This window comes from Lynx rufus, unplaced genomic scaffold, assembly GCF_022079265.1.
Source record: "Lynx rufus isolate CCGP_SWC_20201006 ecotype Redwood Valley unplaced genomic scaffold, mLynRuf1.p SCAF_16, whole genome shotgun sequence".
NCBI lineage: Eukaryota > Metazoa > Chordata > Mammalia > Carnivora > Felidae > Lynx > Lynx rufus.
Window position 1 is genome coordinate 39,859,072 of NW_025814830.1, and position 19,685 is coordinate 39,878,756.

Genomic DNA, 19,685 nt, shown 5'->3' on the forward strand with positions numbered 1-19,685 from the left:
GAGGCATTGAGGATGATGCCAGGGTTTGGGGCTAGGTGATTAGATTGGATGTTGGTGTTCCCTACTGAATGGGAGGACCACCAAACCTGGGAAGGAGGGGGAGAGGTGAAGGTGATTTGTTTGGTTTAGACAGAGTTTGAGCTATCTGAGGGTCAGCCAAATGGAGTGGACCAGAAGGCTTTTGGACACGTGGTATTTGGTAAACGAAATACCAAATTTCCCTGGCTGAGCTCCCTCAGGGGAGAGTATGTGGAGGGAGAGAAAGGTGGGCCCAGACCAAGTCTGGAGTTCTCTCTGAAGGATGAACAGGGGAAGTTTAGCCTTCTGAAGGAGACAGAGGGGGAGAACAGTACTTCTCATCAGGGGTCATGCTTGGAGACATTTTTGTTGTTACAACTGAGATGGAGATGCTATTGGCATCCTTGTGGATAGAGGCCAAGGTGTTGATAAACATGGTATGATGCACCAAACAGCCCCATACCAAAGGATCATCTGGCCCAAGAGGTCACTAGTACTAAGGTAGAGATACCCTATGCCTGTCATTTCCCTCCAGTAGTAGCTGTGTCTTCCTCATGGCTGGGCCCCTGGTGCCTGGTGCGTAGAGGCTGTCAGGTGAAAGAATGGGGTAGGAGGGAAACTGGATGAGGTGTTTCAGCCAAAACCAAACAAGGGGAGCAATTGGCAGTGCCCAGTGAGGCCAGGAGATTAGGTCATCTGAGGGTGGACACTTGTCCATTGGGCTGTGCAATAAGGTTCTGGCGTCTGGGTGAGAGCTGTACCTAAGAGAAACTCTGAGCCCAGTGCCAGAATTACTGCTTCGCAGGAAGTCTTGGACTCTTTCTTCAAAGTTGATGTGGGAGTTAATCAGCATGATAACAATTAAGGGTTATTTTTGAAGTATTTAAAAGTGTCATGTAGCCAGGAATTTATCTGACATAAATCATTTTAGATATAGCATGTATTCTTTTTGAAATGTGGTTCCTTTTTTCTCCTTTCCCAAGGACATTAGGCCAAAAACAGTTCACTGTTCTGATAGTGGTAAGGCGTTAGATGCTGCTAAACTGACCTGATATTAAGGAACAAACCCTCTCCCTCTCCCTTTCCCTCTCCCCCTCCCCTCTCCCCCCCCCCTTCTCTCCTCTTCTGTCTTTTTTTTTCTTGAGAGAGACAGAGAGTGCAAGCAGGGGAGAGGGGCGCGCTCGGGGGAGAAACAAAGAGAGAAAGTGGGAGAGAGAATCCTAGGCAGGCTCCATGCTCAGTGTGGAGCCCCACACAGGGCTCAATTCTAAGATCCTGCGATTATGACCTGTGCTGAAATCAAGAGTCTGATGCTCAACTGACAGCCTGAGCCACTTAGGCATGCCTGGAACAAACCTCTTTTGATCCATGAGGATTACTGTGGGTTTATTTTCTAATAATATACTGGTTTGTTTTTTCTTCTTTTGTTTTTTAACAAACTTAGGAAAACTGTGAGGCAGTGCCTCACAGAGCAACTGTCTATGCTCAGCTGGTGGAGTCCAGGAGGATGTGGTCATGGAATAAGCTCTTTCCTATCCCCGTGCATACCAGCTGTGGAGAGCAGGTCATCGTCCCCCCCTTGGAACTGGAGAGGTGCCCTGGTGCACCCTCTGTCTATGACATTCAGCTGAACCAGGTGTCATCCGCTGACTTCACTGTCCTCAGTGATGTGCTGCCTATGTTCAGGTACCAAGAAGCCACCCCAGCTGACGGCGTTTTAAGATATTTGGTGGAATTGGGGTCTTTAGAAGTTCTTCATGAGTGAGAAGGAAACCTAGCTGAGGTCAGCTGCTTCTGAAGGCAGGAGTCCATTGCAGACAAGTCCCATTGCTAGTGATGTCACCATAAAAGCTTAAAAATGGAGTGTGTGGGCTTAAAATGTACTTAAGTTCTTGCATATTCTTCCACAGTGTGGACTTCAGCAAGCAAGTCAGTAGCTCAGCAGCCTGCCACAGCCGGCAGTTTGAACCTCTGGCATCTGGTCGAGCTCAGGTGGTTCTCTCTTGGTGGGACATTGAAATGGACCCTGAGGGGAAGATTAAGTGCAGCATGGCCCCCTTCTGGGCACACTCAGACCCAGAGGAGCTACAGGTAAGAGATCATACCTGAGCACATTTTCATGTAAATCAGGAAACTTACCCACTTCTGGTTGTGGGAAAGTAACGTGTTGAACCTTAGATTCACAAGAATGTAGAGACCGGAGGGGCTATGTCAGAATCAATGTCAGAGAAGAATTAAACAAACAAAAATCCCCAAAAGGCAAGGCTACCTATCATAATAAGATATAAAATAGATCTCTCAGCCGAATTCAGGCAGCAGCCACAGAGGGGGCCTTGGGGAAACTTGGATGTGCTGGCTCTCCCAACTCCTAGCACAGCTACTCTCAGAGCCCACACCCCTTGCCCCCGAGTAATCCCAGGGAGCCTCACATCAAGTTGGAATGGAGGACTACAGTCTGTCTGCAGACTTATTTTCTGCGTGGCCTCAAAATCTAGCTTTTCTAAAAAAAACGGGTACCTTTTCTAGCTCAGTTGAAAGTGGGTGAGGACGTGAACTACAGAAAAGGAAATGCAGAGTACTGTTTAACATGTGAAAAGCTGTTCAGCCTCACTCATAAGAGCAGTGCACATGTAAACTGCAGTGAGAAATGATTTTCCACCTGTTAGTGATGAAGTTCAGGAAATTTGGTAATGCACTGTCGGGAGAGCTGTGGGGACAACTGGCCAGTGAGCATCACAGCTTCCGTGGAGCACAAGGAGGCCTACCTAATCTGTCATCAGAGGAAGGATGCCACTTCCAGGCATTTAGGTTCTGGATAGATTGGTGTCTGTGTATAATGACGTGTGCTGGGATACTCACTGCAGCCCTGATTTAACAGAAAAGACTGGAACAACCTAGAAGCCACCAGTAGGGGACTGCATCCTTACTGATGCTAAGAGAGGCAGCTCTCTTATCACTGATGGAGAATAATCTCTAGGATGATCATTAAGTGAAACAAAAATAGAGGTGCTGAACAGTGTGTGCTATGCCAATGTTGGTATCAATAAAAATAAGATGTTATGTGTTTATGAGTGTATATGTGTGGTGGGTGTGTATAAGAATATATTTGGAAGACTCCACATAAATTGGTAAAAATGGTTGCTTCTGGGAAGGGGGCTAGAGGTTAGGGGTGAAAAGCAAACTTACTTTTTACTCCATGACCTTTTTATATCTTTTGAATTTTCTCTCAAGTGCACGTGTTGTCCACCCCTTATATGCACACCTAAAGGGAAAAAAAGTGGGAAAGGTGCCTGTTCAGGGCCAAGGAATCAAGCCTTCCTTTTCCGCCTGGGAGGCCCTGGGGCACCATCCTCTCTCTGTGTTTTGTTGTCCTGTTAACCATTTGCTGGGCACTGGGTTTATCTTGATTGCTCATCTTCTAGTTCTAGTGTGACTTCTAAGGATGACCTTAGCTGCTCCCCTGCTCTCTGAGTTACTGCTTAGGCCAAAGGGTCATGACTGCTACAGGATTGCACTTGGTCCCCTTCCCCCCTTCCGGGCCTTTGAGGTCCCTCTTCTCCCTTCTGCCCTGCACTTGTCTGGCATTGGGCGTGTGTGACTGCAAGCAGTGTGTATGAACTTCCTCGGCATATCCTGGTCCTCTGCAGGCTCGGGGTGTATTTTGGGGTGGGAGGAGGGTGTGGGTCAGAATTCTTCTACAGAATTGAGATTGACGCTGGGCTGTTTTCTTTCCCTTTGGGAGTGTGAGGATACACATTAGCATAAGAATGTAAAATGCTAATGATCTCATTTGCATATCTTCAAAGTGCTACTATGTATATTTTCTCCTTGAATTCCTGTGGAAGACTTGCTGGGTAACCACATACTGCCCAAACTGAGACTGAGACCCAACCCAGTGAGTGATTGGAGCAGGGCCTTCTATCTAGGCGGCAGTAGTGGATGCTTGTCCCTAGGTCTCCTGACTTTGTGTCCTTCCTTTACCAGTGTTTTGTACAGTTTGTGCCCTTTGTTTACCAGTGGTGGCCTGTGGACTGTTAGAAATGTGAAGAGCTGCTTGCTAATGCATTTCTCTCTTGACTTCACTAAACTGCTCTTGGTTTGAAATATATTCAGTTTGTCTCACCTTGGTCAGTGGGTTCTGTCAGCAGACCTTTAGCTTAAGAACCTGGGAGGCTGGCGTGTTGAGAAGGACTTGTTGATGATCAGGGAGCATTATGGGAGCCCGGGAGGGGTTGGGGACGGCTTCTTTTGTCTTTGGGTCAATTTGCATAGTAAGGAATGAACTACAGGTTTTAGAGAATCTGTTTTTCCCTCCTTGTGTTTCCTTATTCTACAGTGTGTCTAGTTACATTGTCATTTTCTAGCTTTTATGTTCAAATAGACATCTTAGATACCTGGGGCTGTCATTCACCTGCGTTTTAGTTAGATCCAAATCTGGGGAGGGCGGAATGCTTCCTGAGAAGTAAGGCTGGTGTCAGCCTCATTTGGGTCTGCGCCCAGCAGTGATGGAGTCTCCCAGGGGCCAAGTTTTTCTTAGTTCCTGATGATGACAGAGAATGAGTACACGCTTGTGTCATCAGAATTGAGCCAGGCATCCACTTTTTAGGACAGTTCTTTCTTTTTAAAAAAGAGGCTTAAAGGTTATGAGAGTAATAAACCTTGTGTAAAACAAAAATGAATCCAAAGTCACTCAGGGTCCTGTCACTGCTAAGAACTCCCTTCCTTTGATCTCTTTCCATATGCACAGATTTTGTCAGTGCTGACATCTGGTTTCATGCTGCACTAGTCATGATAGTTACCATTTTCAGTGTCTGTGAATATTCTGAATAAGATTTTGTAGACCCATTTCTGAGCTGCTGGACGTTTGGTCCAGTTTTTGCTAGTATAAATCTGTAATATGGGTGTTCCTGAGAATATAGCTTTTTTTCCTTTTTTGTTTGCATTTTCTTAGCATAGAATCCTGTATGTGGGGTTTGTAGTGTCAAAAAGGATCAACACAGTGTATTAAGTTGACTCTGGATCATTGTATGCCATGTTTCACAATTTAGAGTATTCCAGGTCTTTAAAAACTATTTAATTCAAAAGAATAAACAGAACAAAACCTTTCTGTACTATTTCCCCAACTTTTTATTTTGAAAAATTCTAAATCCATAGAATAAATGAAAATAAACATCGAGATGCCCTTTACTTAAATGTAACAGTTATTTACATTTGCCATGTTTGCTTTCTCTCCCCCTTCCCTCTCTGCCTTCCTTTGTGTGTGCACACACGTGAGGTGGAGGCATGCACATGTACACACACATACACACACATGACAGAGAGGCTGGAGTCCCCTCTCCTAAACCCTTCTGGAAGACTGCTTCCCTGGGCTGTACCCTTGAAGCCAGCAAGCCTTCAGGACATGAACCTCTCTGACTTGAGAATCTTCTTATTTATCTCTGTGGCAAGAGTAGTCATCTGTAGTCCACAGCATGGTCTCCCTGCAAGCTGATTTTTGGCTTAGATTTTGGCTCCTGGATTAGAGACGTTGCTCTTTTTGCAACTTGGGAACAGCTGGTATCTCTGTTCCCTATTTCAGTGGCGGGACCACTGGATGCAGTGTGTGTACTTCCTGCCACAAGAAGAGCCTGTTGTCCAAGGCTCAAGCATCTACCTGGTAGCGCACCATGATGACTATTGTGTATGGTACAGCCTCCAGAGGACCAGGTATGCCCCAAGTCTTGTGGTGGGGGGAAGCACTGGGCCTGTGATACTGTGTACTTACGTAAGTTCGCCTTATAAACAGTGTAGAGGCACAAGTGGGCACGCTTGTGTCTGAACAGAATAAAACAAGAGCAAGAGTTTGTGAGTAGATGTGTTAGTGCCCATTGGCATGTTCTTAGAAGAGACTGCCCTGGTTGTAGGGCCCCTGTTTGGGGGAGACATGAATGAGAAGTCTCGGGTTGGGGGACCCTCCAACCTCTAATGCCTACTTGAAAGCCAGTTCCTAGACTCATGCCCTCTAGAGGATGTGGGTGTGCCCACCATGGCTTGTTTCAGTTTTAGTGGGGCAGATCCCTATGCCCATCTCTGTGCCATGCCTTCATGCTTGCCGGTGTCTAGCAGGTTATGCTCATCATGTGTGTCTATTTCCTGGCCTAGCCCTGAAAAGGACAGGAGAGTCTATCCAGCACGCCCCGTGTGTGACTGCCAAGCTCACCTGCTCTGGAACCGGCCTCGGTTTGGAGAGATCAACGATCAGGACAGAACTGATCAATACATCCAGGCTCTGCGGACAGTAAGTGTCCAGCCCCTTGGGTGGTTATAGTCAAGAAGGAGTTTGTAGCATGGGCCTCAGGTCATTGCTTGCTTATAATTTGCAGGTTTTGATTTCTGTACTACCTGGCTTTTGGGTGGGCACTCAGATAGTAGCCAGGAAGCATGTTACTAGACTTTCTGAGGGCTTGTTCTCTGCTGTCCTGTGAGAACCTCTGCCTGGGAGCCTTACCTCAGCTGCTGCCATTGTCCCTCTAGATACTTTGCCTTTGTGGTCACTAGTAGTTCCTGTGGATAATCCCAGTGGATTCAGCCACCTCATTCTTCCTTTCATCTGCTGCATTCTTTCTAAAATTTTCTAAAATATGAGTCTGGTTATGTAACTCTCCTGCCTGAAACCTTTGCTCCCTGCTGCGTGTAGCAGGAGTCTCTCAGCTCAGGACTATACAGAGGGTTTGGGGAAGTGTCTTTTGGACCTCTTGGAGTTGTATGCAGAAATATGTGTGCACATATGTACATGCATGCATTTTGGCACGAGGGAAGATCCCAGCCATCTAAAGTTTCTCTCAAAGGGATCTATGACCTATAAAGTAATCCCTGCCTTTGGCAAGTCACTCAAAAGCCCAAGCTGTCTGTTCTGTGACCAGAGAGGGAAGAGGCTTATGGTAAACTGAGAGATGGCCTCTAGCAAGTGGGGCAGGTCTTCAGGTGGGCCTTGTAGGACAGCTTGGGGATAGTCTCTCCTGACAGTGAGGTCTGGGTAGGGAGAGGTGGGTGAGGTGGTTGCACTGGAGGGTGGGGGCTGCTTACTGCCTACAAGGCAAGCACAAGTCTGGGGCTACAAGAAGATCCAGCTGGGTGTTGAGGGGTAGATTGAATGATCACAGAGTGAGTTAATGGGGCTAGGAGAAAGGAAGTGTTTCTGTCAGTTTTCCAACAAGAATTTCTTGACCTGCTATAAGAAAACATATTGAGGTTGTTGTTTTCCTGCAGGTGCTGAAGCCAGACAGTGTCTGCCTGTGTGTCAGTGACGGCAGTCTGCTCTCCTTGTTGGCCCATCACCTTGGGGCAGAGCAGGTACCAGACCGCATTCTGCCAGCTTCCTGAGGGCAGCTCTTGAGTTTGAATATCACATGGTCTGGGTACACAGTTCTGTGACTAAAGGCCTTTGCAAGTGCAGCTGCCACGCACGTGGGGGCTTTGGGGTTTATTGCCTCCGTGTGCAGACAGGAGTCAGGCTGTAGCTATTCCCATATAGCTGCAGCTCCAGTGTCTGAGTGCTCCTTGCTAGCATCAGTGCAGAAAGTGGGTGCTGTCTCAGTGGGTAGTGAGCACAGGTAGACTTGGTTAGGTGGTACATTCTGCCTTGGAATTATCTTGTTGGGTTTTAACCTTTTTTTTTTTTTTTTTTTTTTTTTTTTTAGTTTTTTTAAACTTTTATTTAGAGGGAAAGAGAGAGAAGGGGAGGGACAGAGAGCAGGGCGGCGGGTGGGGGGACAGAGGATCCAAAGTGGGCTGTGCGCTGAACAGCAGAGAGCCTGATGTGGGGCTCGAATTCACAAACTACAAAATCGTGATCTGAGCCGAAGTTGGACACTCAACCAGCTGAGCCACCCAGGTGCCCCAGTTTTAAATCTTTAATTTCTTCTTTTTTAATGTTACTTAGAACAAGAACGAGTGGGGGAAGGGCAGAGAGAGGGGGAGACAGAGAATCCCTAGCAGACTCCATGCTCAGCTCAGACCCCCGATGCAGGGCTCGAACTCAAAACCATGAAATCATGACCTGGGCCGAAATCAGGAGTCAGATGCTTAACCAGCTGAGCCGCCCAGATGCCCGTTAATCTTTAATTTCTTTGTCAAATGAATCTCTAATAGCATCGTATTCTTTTTAGGTATTTACAGTAGAGAGCTCAGCAGCTTCTCATAGACTGATGAAAAAAGTAAGTGACTGTTGTTACTAAACTATCGGGCGGGGAGGCAGGTCAGGGGCCTGCCTTGCTGAGTGTGGGATTGATTGCTCTGATGCTGTCTTGGCAGTAAGGGAGCTGGTGAGAGTTCCCACCTTGAGAGCTGGTGTAGAAGTCTTCTGGGGCTGTTGCTGAATAGCAGCAAACATTTAGACTATTTTTTGTGGCTTTTCTCCTCGCTTCACATAAAACTAAAAAAGCTACAATCTTTGCAGTGATATAACTGAATTTATGATTTGTTTTTGGGACCCAGTGCCCAGGGAGTCAACACTCACAAGCTGACCTGACTGATTGGTTCCATGATGGTATTTCTTCCCTTGGCCATCGATTGGTTTTGATTTCCTTTCTGAAGGAAACTACCAGAACTACAAGCCTATTGCTAAGTCCTGCTGATACGTCTGTAAGAGAAATTTCTTTTGCTGTTACAACAATTTGCTTGGTGCACAGGATGCCCCTGGAGGAGAGGATTTTCACAAAGCAGATAAAAGTGGTGCTTAGAACAATTTGGCCAGAAAACTGCAAGCATACAAAACAACTTTGAGATGTTTTTTTCTGGACAAAAACAATACTTTCATTTTTTTTCCTCATAAGATTTTCAAGGCTAATCACTTGGAAGATAAAATTAATATAATAGAGAAACGGCCTGAATTGTTAACATCTGCAGACTTGGAGGGTAAAAAGGTGAGTGGCAGGGGCTCTGCATTTGCATGGACAGCACAGCACCGAGATGGCCTGAGTCCCCCTTCTCTTCTCAGGCCATACAGTGGGTCCCATACCTAACTCAGCCCCTGTGGGAATGTGGTGAGGCATTGCATAGATGTCTGGTCTGCAAATACATGAGCTACTCTGAACTCTGACCGATCTCTGCTCCTTCCGAGTGAGGACAGAATGGTTCTGTTAGGATGAATAGCCGCCTGTTGTGGCCTCTCTGCCTTATCCCTTTACAGTGCTCCAGCTCCCATTCACTCCTGTTATTTTGGTTCACTTTTCACCGTTCTGCTTACTTCCTGCCACCTCGGCAGTTGATCTTCTGTCCCCTACGGTTGGTCTTGTCACACAATCCACCCACCACCCGTTGCTTCTAAAGCTACTCCCACCCCTTAGTAATCCTGAGATGTAAACACATTCTTCTGCTGCCTTTCCTCTCACTGGCCCCCTGGGCCCTCATGACTCAGGGGCCTCTCCCTTCTCAACACATTTCTTTTTAGGGCCTTAAGAGACTGCTTTTTCCAGGTTTTTCTCTTATTTTTCTAGCTGCTCTTCCTGAGCTTTTCATGGGTTTCTCTTCCTTCACTTGATCCTTCCATAGCAGTCTTCTGATGGTTTCTCCCTGTCTGTTCTCTCCTCTCCCTCTGTGTCTCCTCTCTCTCTAGGTGATCATGTCCTTTCCCATAAGGGAATCTTTGGCCTCCAAAGCTGGGTCTGCAAATCTCTCATGTCCAAGTGCCCACTGGATGCTTTCCTTGCATATCCTGCAGGCCCTTCAAGCTGGAATCCATCACCTTTCTTCACCAGCTTTTTAACAGCTTTACTGAGATGTAATTGACATACCATAAAATTAACCCATTTCAAGTGTACAGTGATTTTTTAATAAATTTTTAGAGATGTACAACTATCACACACTCTAGTTTTAGAGCATTTCCATCACCCAGCCCCTAGCCCCAGGCAAGCACTGATCTGGTTTCTTTGTATCAATTTGTCTTTTCTGGGCATCTCATATAAATGGAGTAGAACGATACATGGTTTTTAGTGTTGGGCTTCTTTCACTAGTCGCACCTTTGAGGTTCATCCGTGTTGTAGAATGTGCCAGTATTGTATTCCGTTTTAATCCTGAATAATATGCCATGTCACATTTTGTTTATCCATTTACCTGTTGGTGGATATTTGGATTGTTTCTTCTTCTTCTCTCTTCTCCTTCTCTCTTCTCTCTTCTCTTTCTCTCTTCTTCTCTCTTCTCTTTCTCTCTTCTCCTTCTCTCTTCTCTTTCTCTCTTCGTCTTCTCTCTTCTTCTTTTAATGTTTGTTTATTTTTCAGACAAAGAGAGTGAGCAGGGGAGGGGCAGAGAGAGGGAGACAGAGGATCCAAAGCAGGCTCTGCCCTGACAGCACAGAGCTCCATGTAGAGCTCAGACTCACAAACCACAAGATCAGGACCTAAGCTGAATTTGGACGCTTAACCATTTTTGGCTGTTAGAATAATACTGCTGTGAGCGTTGATATATGTCGTTGTGAAGATATGTGTTTTCAGTTCCCTCAAATGCTTAGGCTTAGAATTGCTGGGTTGTGTAGTATTTTTGTTTAACTTTTTAAGGTACTTCTAAACTGTCCAGAGAAGCCATACCATTTCACATCCCCATTACACACGAAGGTTCCAGTTTCTCTGTATCTTTACCAGCACTTGGTATTGTCTTTTTTAATACAGTCATTTTCACGAGTGTGAGTTTTAATTTGTATTTGCCTAGTAACCACTGGTGTTGAATACGTTTCCTGCGCCCATTAATTGCTCCATGTCTAGCTAGCTGAAATCACTCTTCAGGTCTTTTGCCCATTTCTCCCTATGCCTTTTCTTTTAAGGAGAGTTTTTTTGAGACCTAATTCACATACCATACAGTTCACCCACTTAAAGTGTGAAATTCCATGATTTAGTATATTCATACAGTTGTACAATCATCACGAGTCAATTTTTAGAACATTTTTATCACCTAAAATGAAACCCATGCCCATTAGAAGTCACTTCCCATTTGCCCCCTGCCCTCCCAGCCTCTAGGGAACCACCAGTCTACTTTTTGTCTACGAATTTGCCAATTCTGGACATTTCATGTAAGTGGAATCATGGGATATGTGTGGTCTGTTTGAGACTGGCTTCTTTCAAGGTTCATCCATGTAGCATAAATCAGTACTACATTTCTTTTTACTGCTAAATAACATCCCATTTCATGGATAGGCCACATTTTGTTTATCTGTTCATTAGTTGCTGGACACTTGAGTTGTTTCTGTTTTTTGGTTGCTATAAATGATGCTGCCATGAACACTCAGTACAAGTTGCCCTTTTTTTTCTCATAGATGAGGATTAAAAACTTACTCTAGTTCTGGGGAGCCCGGGTGACTGAGTTGGTCAGCGTCTGACTTCAGCTCAGGTTACGATCTTACAGTTTGTGAGTTCGAGCCCCACATTGGGCTCTGTGCTGATAGCTAGGAGCCTGGAACCTGCTTTGGATTCTCTGTCTCCTTCCATCTCTGCCCCTCCCCAGCTCACTCTCTGTCTCTCAAAAAGAAATAAATGTTAAAAAGAAAGCTACTCCACTTCTATAAGCCACTGATAATGGTGCGCTGGCTAGACTCTAGGTGACTAGTGTGGTGAATAGAAGGGGTGAGAGCAGGCATTCTTGCCTTGTTCTGATGTTGCAGGGCAGGGAATACTCAGGACCAGCTCTTTTCTGTCTTTGGTGTTTCCATCTGCATCTTTGTTACCTCAGCCAGACACCTAGATGTCATCTCAGATCGGCCCCTCCCTTGAGGTCCTTCTGCTTGGGCCCAGCCCTGGGTGCCCTGTGTCCTCCACATCTGTTGTGTCTCCCAGTCCTTCCTTCTGTACACTCCCTGCTCCTTTCCTGGACCACTGCAGTACTCACCCAAGTCCCTGTGGGTGGTCTCTCCGTATGTTTCATGGTCGTCAGAGGGCTCTTTCTAAAACACATTCCTTCTCATTTTGAACCCCCAGTTAAAGCTTTTAGAGATCCCCTCTTACCATCAGGAAGGAGTCCAGCCTCCTTGACCTTTCATAAGCTGCCTTTGGGCAACCTAACTCCTTTCCACCTCTCTGGCCTCACCCTTTACCATCCTACCCTGCATACTCATGTAACAAGCTCTTGATGGGCCTTGCTCTCACACCCATGCTTATTCCCCTGCATACCTCTGCTAGAATCCCCAGTCCTTTGCTTTTCCTATTCATACATTTGTTCATTTGCTCAGCAAATAAATACTAACCATCTGCTCTGAGCCAGGCACTTTGCAAAGTGCTGGGGATACTGTGCTGCCAATGTCCCCACTTCTGTGGTGCTCAGAACCTACTGAGGAAGACTGCTAGAGGAGCACTGATAACAGTTTGTTATGATAAGCTGAATGGGAATCTACCCACAGGATGCCATTCAGGAAGATGTTATCTACACTGGCCCTTCCCATGAAGGGCCCAACCCTGGGGTCCCTCCACATGTCCCTTCCTCACTTCTGTCAAACCACACTGTACAAGGATAACCCCAGCCCTGTCTGTTCCCTCTTCTACTCTGCACTCCTGAGGACAGGGCTCATGTCTGCTCATCTTTGTGTCTTCAGGCAGGTGCAGACCTGGCATGCTTGTTGGTTGAGGGAATGGATGCCCTTTTATTTCCATGTTTCACATGAACCTTGTGACCTGTCCTTCACCCTTTAGCAAAATCGTTCTGACATCTTGGCCCCCCTTCTTGCTCTGATTGCCAGATCTCTCTCCTCCTGGGTGAACCATTCTTCACTACCAGCCTGCTGCCCTGGCACAACCTGTACTTCTGGTATGTGCGGACTGCCGTGGACCAGCATCTGGGGCCTGGTGCTGTGGTGATGCCCCAGACTGCCTCGCTGCACACTGTGGTCGTGGAGTTCAGGGTAGGCCCCTCAGAAGTTGTTGCAGAAAGGGCAGGGGCTGGGGGTCCTTATTTTCTTGCAGAGACCTTGGGTGCAGATAGAGCAATGTGAGTCTTAATGATATGGGCCTCTGCTTTTCTGTATCAGCACACTGCAGGGTTGAATGGAAGAGACTTGCCTTTGTACAAATGCGGTAATTTGGCATGTGAAATGGAAATGGCTGTGTGTTGTCATTTTACAATTATCCCTTATCAGAATAATTAAAAAAAGCATAAATGAAGAGTTTCAGAAGACATGCTGTGCAGCTCACTCTGTTCTTATTAAAAGTTGACGCTCCAGTTGTTAAAAGCATTTTGAGATGGAAAGTCAGCTTCTTTATGTAACAAAAAATTGAAAAGCTTCATTTTAATTTCCTCATCAAAGCAGAACCAGTCACAAAGTCATTTTGGGAAAGACGTTTCTTCTTAAAAGGATTTTGAAATGCTTTCAACCTGAGAAGTAGAGTGAACCTCATTTGATATTTCTTTGATAAGAACGGCTTCACCCATTGGTAGCTTAGTGTCTCCATCAGTGATTATCTGGGCATTTCTTCTGTGTTGTCTATTTACCTGGCGAGATTTCCACAGGAGTTCTGGCTTTCATGGCCCAGGAGGGAATGTAGGCATGATGCTCATTCCCAGACATGTATCCAGGAAACGGGACACAAAATTGGCTAGCCTGAGTGCACTTCTGGTCCCTTCTCTCCCAATGTCCTCACATCCTGTTTATAGGCACAGAGCCTCAGGAACTGGTTTACAGATTTCTTCCCAAAGAAACCCCATCCCAGTGGCTCTGGTTGATTGTCCCCTGTAGGAGAGGACTTGATCATGTGACACTTTGCAGATTTCAGTGACCTTCCCAGATCCTTGGTGTCTCTGAGGCCTTTCAATCATGGGGTCTCTTCCAAGTGTGTGGGAATAGCAAGGGGTGCCTTTTTGGGGCTGTCCCCTTCCCCCCAACCTGACCTCACTGACTCTTCTCGCTCTTGTCACCATGCTTTCATGTCTCTGGGTGGGTGTGGATGTCTGTGTGCTGTCCTACCGAACCTGTGACATCCATCCCCAACTGGGTGTCGACAAGGGCTTTGCCTTCCTCACAGGACCTGTGGCGGATCCGGAGTCCCTGTGGTGACTGCGAAGGCTTTGACGTACACATCATGGATGACATGATTAAGGTAGGTGGGGCACAGTTCCTGCCTGTAGTGTCCCACCCACCTACTCCATGTGCACAGTTTCCTACCCCTCCCACTTGGCTTTCCCTTACCCAGTCCAGGTGAACCTATTGATCCTGAGTCTGGCCCCATATGTTACCCCATCCGTCACCCCTGCCGCTTGGTCTGTGCCCTGCGCCCTCTCACTCCTTGGCTTTATACATTCTTCTTTCTACCAACTCCTGTGTGACCTTCAGGTAGCTGCTCAGAGATCACGTGTGGGTCAGCTTTCCTGCCCAACCCCATTCTCAGCCAGACACTGGTGTGTCCAGGCACTGTGATTCCCTGTCTCCCTCTAGACTGGGAGCCTCATGTAGGAGTGATCTGGCAGCTGTAGTGCTCAGTAATGGTCACTGAATGGGCAAGTGTCCAAGTGCCAGATGTTTTTACCATTGTTGACGTTTGGTCCTCAGAGTAGCTCATGAGACAGGCAGCGTCATCCCATTTTAAAAAGGGAAAAAATGAGGCTCAGGTGAAGTTAACTCTCTGAGAAGACACTTGTGCATGGCAGCTGAGAGTAGAGAAGGCAGCTGGTTTGATCCCCGTGTGTGTGGTCTTTCTGTGAGGACCCACTGAGGCATCTGACTGTGGCAGTTACCTTGAGGGACCTGGGCCAAGGAGGTAAAGGACCACTGGTATAGACCTTGGAGACTGGACAAGAGCCCCTTATCTCCTAGGCCACTGGCTCTGGTTCTGTCTCTGTCTCTGCCCACTGCCACCTCCCCTTCCCTTCTCAGCGTGCCCTGGACTTCAGGGAGAGCAAGGAGGCCGAACCCCACCCGCTGTGGGAGTACCCATGCCGCTGTCTGTCTGAGCCCCAGCAGATCCTGACCTTTGATTTTCGGCAGCCAGTACCCCCACACCTGATCCATGCTGAGGGCTCCATTGAGCTGAGGAGGTAAGAACGGGTTCCAGGGTGCAGTAAGCTGGGGAAGGGAGTGGTAGGGCCTGCTTTCTGTCTAGTTACTGCCTGGGTGACTAAGCACTTACTTTGGCCATTTTCATGTGGGTGGCATGGCCTCCTTTTTTGGGCCTTGCCCTTCCTGGTCCAAAGTGGCCCTGAGTGTATAGTGGGTCCCCACAGCCTCTGGGTGTGTACAGGTGGGGAGGGAGAGCCAGAGTGGGCTTTGCACATCCCCCCACACCTGCAGCTTCCTTTGAGCTAAGTGTCATGATGGATCACAGCCATAGAGAAAAGTGATTTTTGTTGCTATGGTTACCCAGTGGGCCATTTTCCTGAACCCTGCTGGGAATTAAGCAGGTTAGGAATTGGTAAGGGCTACTCATCGTGAGGCACAGTTGGGCCATCCTGCTCCACCTCCCTTCCCAGGGAGGAGTTGCTGCTTCCCTGAGGAAAAACCCCTGTCCCATGGTTCCTCTAAGTGCTTGGCCAGGTTGCAGGGAGCAGGTGGGGCTCTGGGTTGTGGTTCTTGCTCAGCATTTTACCAAGTGGCCTTTAGTCAGGTGGAATGTTAGCAGCCTCCTGATTGGGGAGGAAGGAAAGATCAGAGGTTTCTGGAAAGCGGTGAGGAACCGTGGCTGTGCCTGCCCATCTCTTGTGTGGCTGTTTGTCTTTGGCCCAACATCCCCACCTCCAGGCCTGGGAGGAGCCATGGGGCCGTCCTGTGGATGGAATACCACCTCACGCCGGACAGCACTGTCAGCACTGGCCTCCTGAAGTCTGCAGAGGACAAGGTAGTGCTGTGCACGTGAGTCCCAGAACAGGCCCACCCTGTGAGCTGGTTACAAGTTAGCCGGATTGTAACTCTTCAGTGGCCCCAGGTCACCTGGTTCTGACCAGCTTCTCACTGCGAGTTGCCTGGGCTGGAGACTGGCCAGGAGGGGGCTTGGGTGCTAGTAGCCCTCACTATCTTCTCGCTGCTTCTACAGGGGGACTGTTGCTGGAACCCCCACTGCAAGCAGGCAGTGTACTTCTTCACCACGGCGGACCCCAGAGCGCCGCTGGGCGGCCCTCAGACTGTCAGTTACACCGTGGATTTCCACCCCCACACTGGAGACATCACCATGGATTTCTCACTCTCAGACACCCTGGACGATGGGCAGTGACCCTCACCTGTTGAGAAATAAAGTGGCCTGAGGGCTCTGGGCTCTGACTGGCGTGGCTTTCTAGGAGGGAAGGTGAAGGCACTTCTCTTTTCAGGGCCCAGCTTGTCCTCCGGGCTCAAAGCCCTCTTCCCTTTTTGTGTTTTTGCTCTGCCAGTTCCTTATTTTGGGTGTGATGGGCGACATAAACTGCTGACTGAATTTGGAGCCGAGGAGGGGCCAGGGAGCCTCCCTGCCATGGTTCTAAAATGCTTAGACAGCTCTAGTGTGGCGTTTCCCTCTACCATCCTGGGAGTTGGCTGGGCCAGGCAAGTTATGTGCTGCTGTTAGCTGTGCAGTGCTGCGGTAGGTGTGCTGCCCCTCTGTGAGCCGCTGGCCTGTACTGGGGAACCTTGGGGTCCCTCCTGCCTGATTCCAGCTAGGAGGGGCTTCTGGGGTGGAGATGCTGACTTGTGGCTCAGTCCTGGGCCTGAAAGACCCTGACAGGGCCGTCCTTTTCATCTCTTGGGTAATGTTACCAAGGCACATCCATAAGCATCTGCCATTGGTGTTGCAGCATCAGCAGGTACCCAAGACTGACACCTGGTTTCAGGCTACTGTTCAGAGGACAGGGAAGAGGCTGTCTCATAGCAGTTCCTGAGATGCAGACCAGGAAACCAGCCATCAGGAGGGGGAACCAGGAGGTAAACCTTTTCCTGTGTGCCCCCATTCCACCTTGGAAGTCTGGGGCAGGTGGGTGCCGTGCAGCCACCCCACCCTAGCCTGGGCCTTGCTTTGCTAGGGAAGGCTGTAGAATCCTGAGGAGGCCCCAGCCGTGCTTCTCCCTACGTTCAAGGTGTCCTTCACTGTTTATTCCCACTTCCAGAGGGAACAGGGAGACAGTAGGAACCCAGGTGGCCCAGTTTTCTGGCAGTTCAGGGCAGACTTGGCCTATTCCCATCCTGTTGGGGAGGAGGCAGGAAAGGTGCCCCCCCCCCCCACAGCCTGGCCCCAGCTTGTCGCTCAAATAAGACAATACCAGCCTTGAGCCTCACAGTTTTATTTTATCCTTGTTATCCATCTTTCTGTTCAGCACCAGTAAAGGGGAAAAACACCTCTCTTTTCAAAATATTTTATCAGGTGTAAAGATTGTTTTTCTTCTAGGGAAGAATCGTCTGGATATATATTTGATAATAATTTTACCAAAACCTTAGGTGTGCTTACCATATAAAACCCCTAATGTCCCATGAGGATACAATACAGAAAAAAATACAGAAATTAAAAAATTTTGTTTTTTTTTTAAAACAGTATTTCTAAATCTCAGCAAGTTAATACAGTAGTTAAAAAGCATCAAGGTTAATATTCATACTTAAAACTCAAGGTGGTTTGGACAAATGGAAATGACTGTTTCCTTCTAAAGCTGACCCCTGCCTCCTGGCTTCTCTGGAGGAGGCTGGGCCTGGAGTGGGCATGGGGGCCTCAGTTGGGGATTTGAGTGACCCCTGTGTCCACCCCTCCTAGGCCTAGATGCCACAGAATCTGAGATTCTGGTAGTGTTTTCTTTGTTTTTTAAAAATCAAAATGGAAAAGTCTGGCTTGTGCATGGCCCTAGGAGTCCACAGCCTTGATGAAACATGTGGTTGGGCAGTGGCGTCCTCGATGCTGAAGCTGCGCCAGAGGGAAGTGCAAGGGGAGCTGGGACACAGGCTGGTCCGGCTCCAGATACTAGGGCCAGGCTGGGCAGAGGTGACCTTGTTAGGACAGGAAGTGACCGAGGCACAGGGAGGTATGACTTGCCTAAGGCCGCCCTGTGAGTAGGGAGAGAAGCATGTACCCCTGTGCTGTGGCTCCCGTAGAGCTGCCCTGGGAGGGAGGTGACTCCTCGGAGGGATGCAGGCTGGGTCCGGAGTTTCTCTGCTTCAGGAACCCTGGCCTCTGTCCCTGCTGCTCTCCTGGACACACATCCAACTTGAAGCCTGGGGCCTTTGCTCAGTCCCAGCCATCCAGGCGTTGAGTGTGTTTAGTTGGGCCCCACCTGTGTGAGCAGAGATTCCTGGCTGCTCCTGGGAATGGGGGCCCCATTTGGCTTAGCCAAGGCCCTGAAGGCCAGGCCCTGAGGCACAGCAGAGAGCCCAGGTGGGGTTGTGCCTTCAGTGGTGAGCAGCCCCTCCTGGCTCTGGACTCAGGGTGGGGCTGGGGGCTTGGTCAGTGAATGCTCCTGGCAACAAAGCCGGCAGCCCACTGCCCCAAACAAACCAGTGCCTCCGTGTGTATAGTTCTCAAGAGTGTCCTCCCCCAGCACAGGGCCTGCCCCTGACTGGCTGCTTGGCCCCATCTTGGTCCCTCTTGCAGCTCAACTGGGTGACAAGGCACTGCATCAGCGTGCCAGCACCAGGAGGAGGCTTCTGGCAGAAAGATCCTGGTGCATTCCCCAGCCTTGATAGGCAGAGCTGGCTCTGAGCCAGGTGGGCACAAGGTCAGGGCACTTCAAGGAGGGGAGATCAGTGGGGAGTTGTCAAGAACAGTCTGAGTTGGAGGGTCCTTGCATGGGAAAACAGACACAACCCTCCCTCGTGTGACTGGGGAGTATCTCCGGGCATGTTTAAAAAGTCAGGTAGGCAGAGGCAGAGCTGCCGTGGAGTGGGGAGCTGTGGACTTCACCTGCAGGCTTTGCCATGCCCTGCCCAGGTCACACGGTGGCAGAGTGGGTGTCTACTGGCCTGGATGCCAACCAGTACCACTCCATGCCCCAGGCAAGCGGTGGCCCCTGGCCTTCACCCCCAGCCTCCACACTGGTAATGGTCAGGGGACATGCCTTTCTGCACCTTGGCTTCCTGTCCCTTCATCCAGGGCCCTGGGTCACTTTTGAGGATGGGGCTGGGAGGACAGAGCTGCAGCCCCACCTAGAGGCAGGCAGACAGTTCCTGAGCTCAGCCAGGGAAAGATTGGTCCCAAAGCAGAGAGATGTCCAGAAGGGAAATGGGATCAGGCAGAAAGAAGGGCATGTGTTGGTTCTGACAGAAGAGAAGCTATAAATCTATCATTTGGAAAACCTGAAGCTCCCTGACCCCTTTATGTCATGAGTTCCCCTTCTTCCTATAAAAAAGTGATGCTCTCTCCTCAGATTCCCTTTGCCCACTTTGAAGTCTCTCAGGGGAGACTCAGGGGCCCTGATTGGCTGGGAGAGAGGAGCCTGAGCAGTGTTCTCCCTCACGGTCTGCAGACCTTCTAAAGTGAAGGGTTTTCTTAACTTTTTCTGTTCTTCTTTTTAAAATAATCGCCCTTGAATGCAAGACCCTGGGAAGAGCCCGGGCTTGCTGGTAACTGGACACGGCCCTCATGGTCCCTGCTCATTAGCCGTCCGGCCTGGAGGCGGGAGCTGGCGGCCCTGTGCCCAGGAATGCTTCTTTGGCTGGTTCTGATTGTGTTTGGAGTTTGGCCTTGGGTGAGGCCCGAGTGAGGGGTCTGTGTGGCTACGGTGTGGCACATGACATGCGGGCAGCGTGCATGCGAGGGTGCAGGCATGCGAGACAACAT

At 48.8% G+C, this 19,685-nt stretch overlaps 1 protein-coding gene across 5 annotated transcripts in view; it reads left to right on the forward strand.

The window, feature by feature from the left end:
• Positions 1 to 16,219, forward strand: part of PRMT7 (protein arginine methyltransferase 7) — a 46,730-nt gene extending 30,511 nt beyond the window's left edge. For 3 of the 5 annotated variants that reach the window (XM_047078640.1, XM_047078642.1, XM_047078641.1), the window contains exons 8-19: positions 1,463 to 1,704; positions 1,929 to 2,109; positions 5,597 to 5,724; positions 6,160 to 6,295; positions 7,267 to 7,350; positions 8,166 to 8,213; positions 8,832 to 8,921; positions 12,716 to 12,877; positions 13,995 to 14,069; positions 14,843 to 15,003; positions 15,704 to 15,814; positions 15,996 to 16,219. In XM_047078640.1, coding sequence (XP_046934596.1) covers positions 1,463 to 1,704; positions 1,929 to 2,109; positions 5,597 to 5,724; positions 6,160 to 6,295; positions 7,267 to 7,350; positions 8,166 to 8,213; positions 8,832 to 8,921; positions 12,716 to 12,877; positions 13,995 to 14,069; positions 14,843 to 15,003; positions 15,704 to 15,814; positions 15,996 to 16,203 — 1,626 coding nt within the window. In that variant the 3' untranslated portion in view covers positions 16,204 to 16,219. Of the gene's footprint in view, positions 1 to 1,462; positions 1,705 to 1,928; positions 2,110 to 5,596; positions 5,725 to 6,159; positions 6,296 to 7,266; positions 7,351 to 8,165; positions 8,214 to 8,831; positions 8,922 to 12,715; positions 12,878 to 13,994; positions 14,070 to 14,842; positions 15,004 to 15,565; positions 15,815 to 15,995 lie in introns of those variants that run through there. The other 2 variants (XM_047078643.1, XM_047078644.1) reach the window with 2 other exon arrangements.
• Positions 16,220 to 19,685: the final 3,466 nt, after the last annotated feature.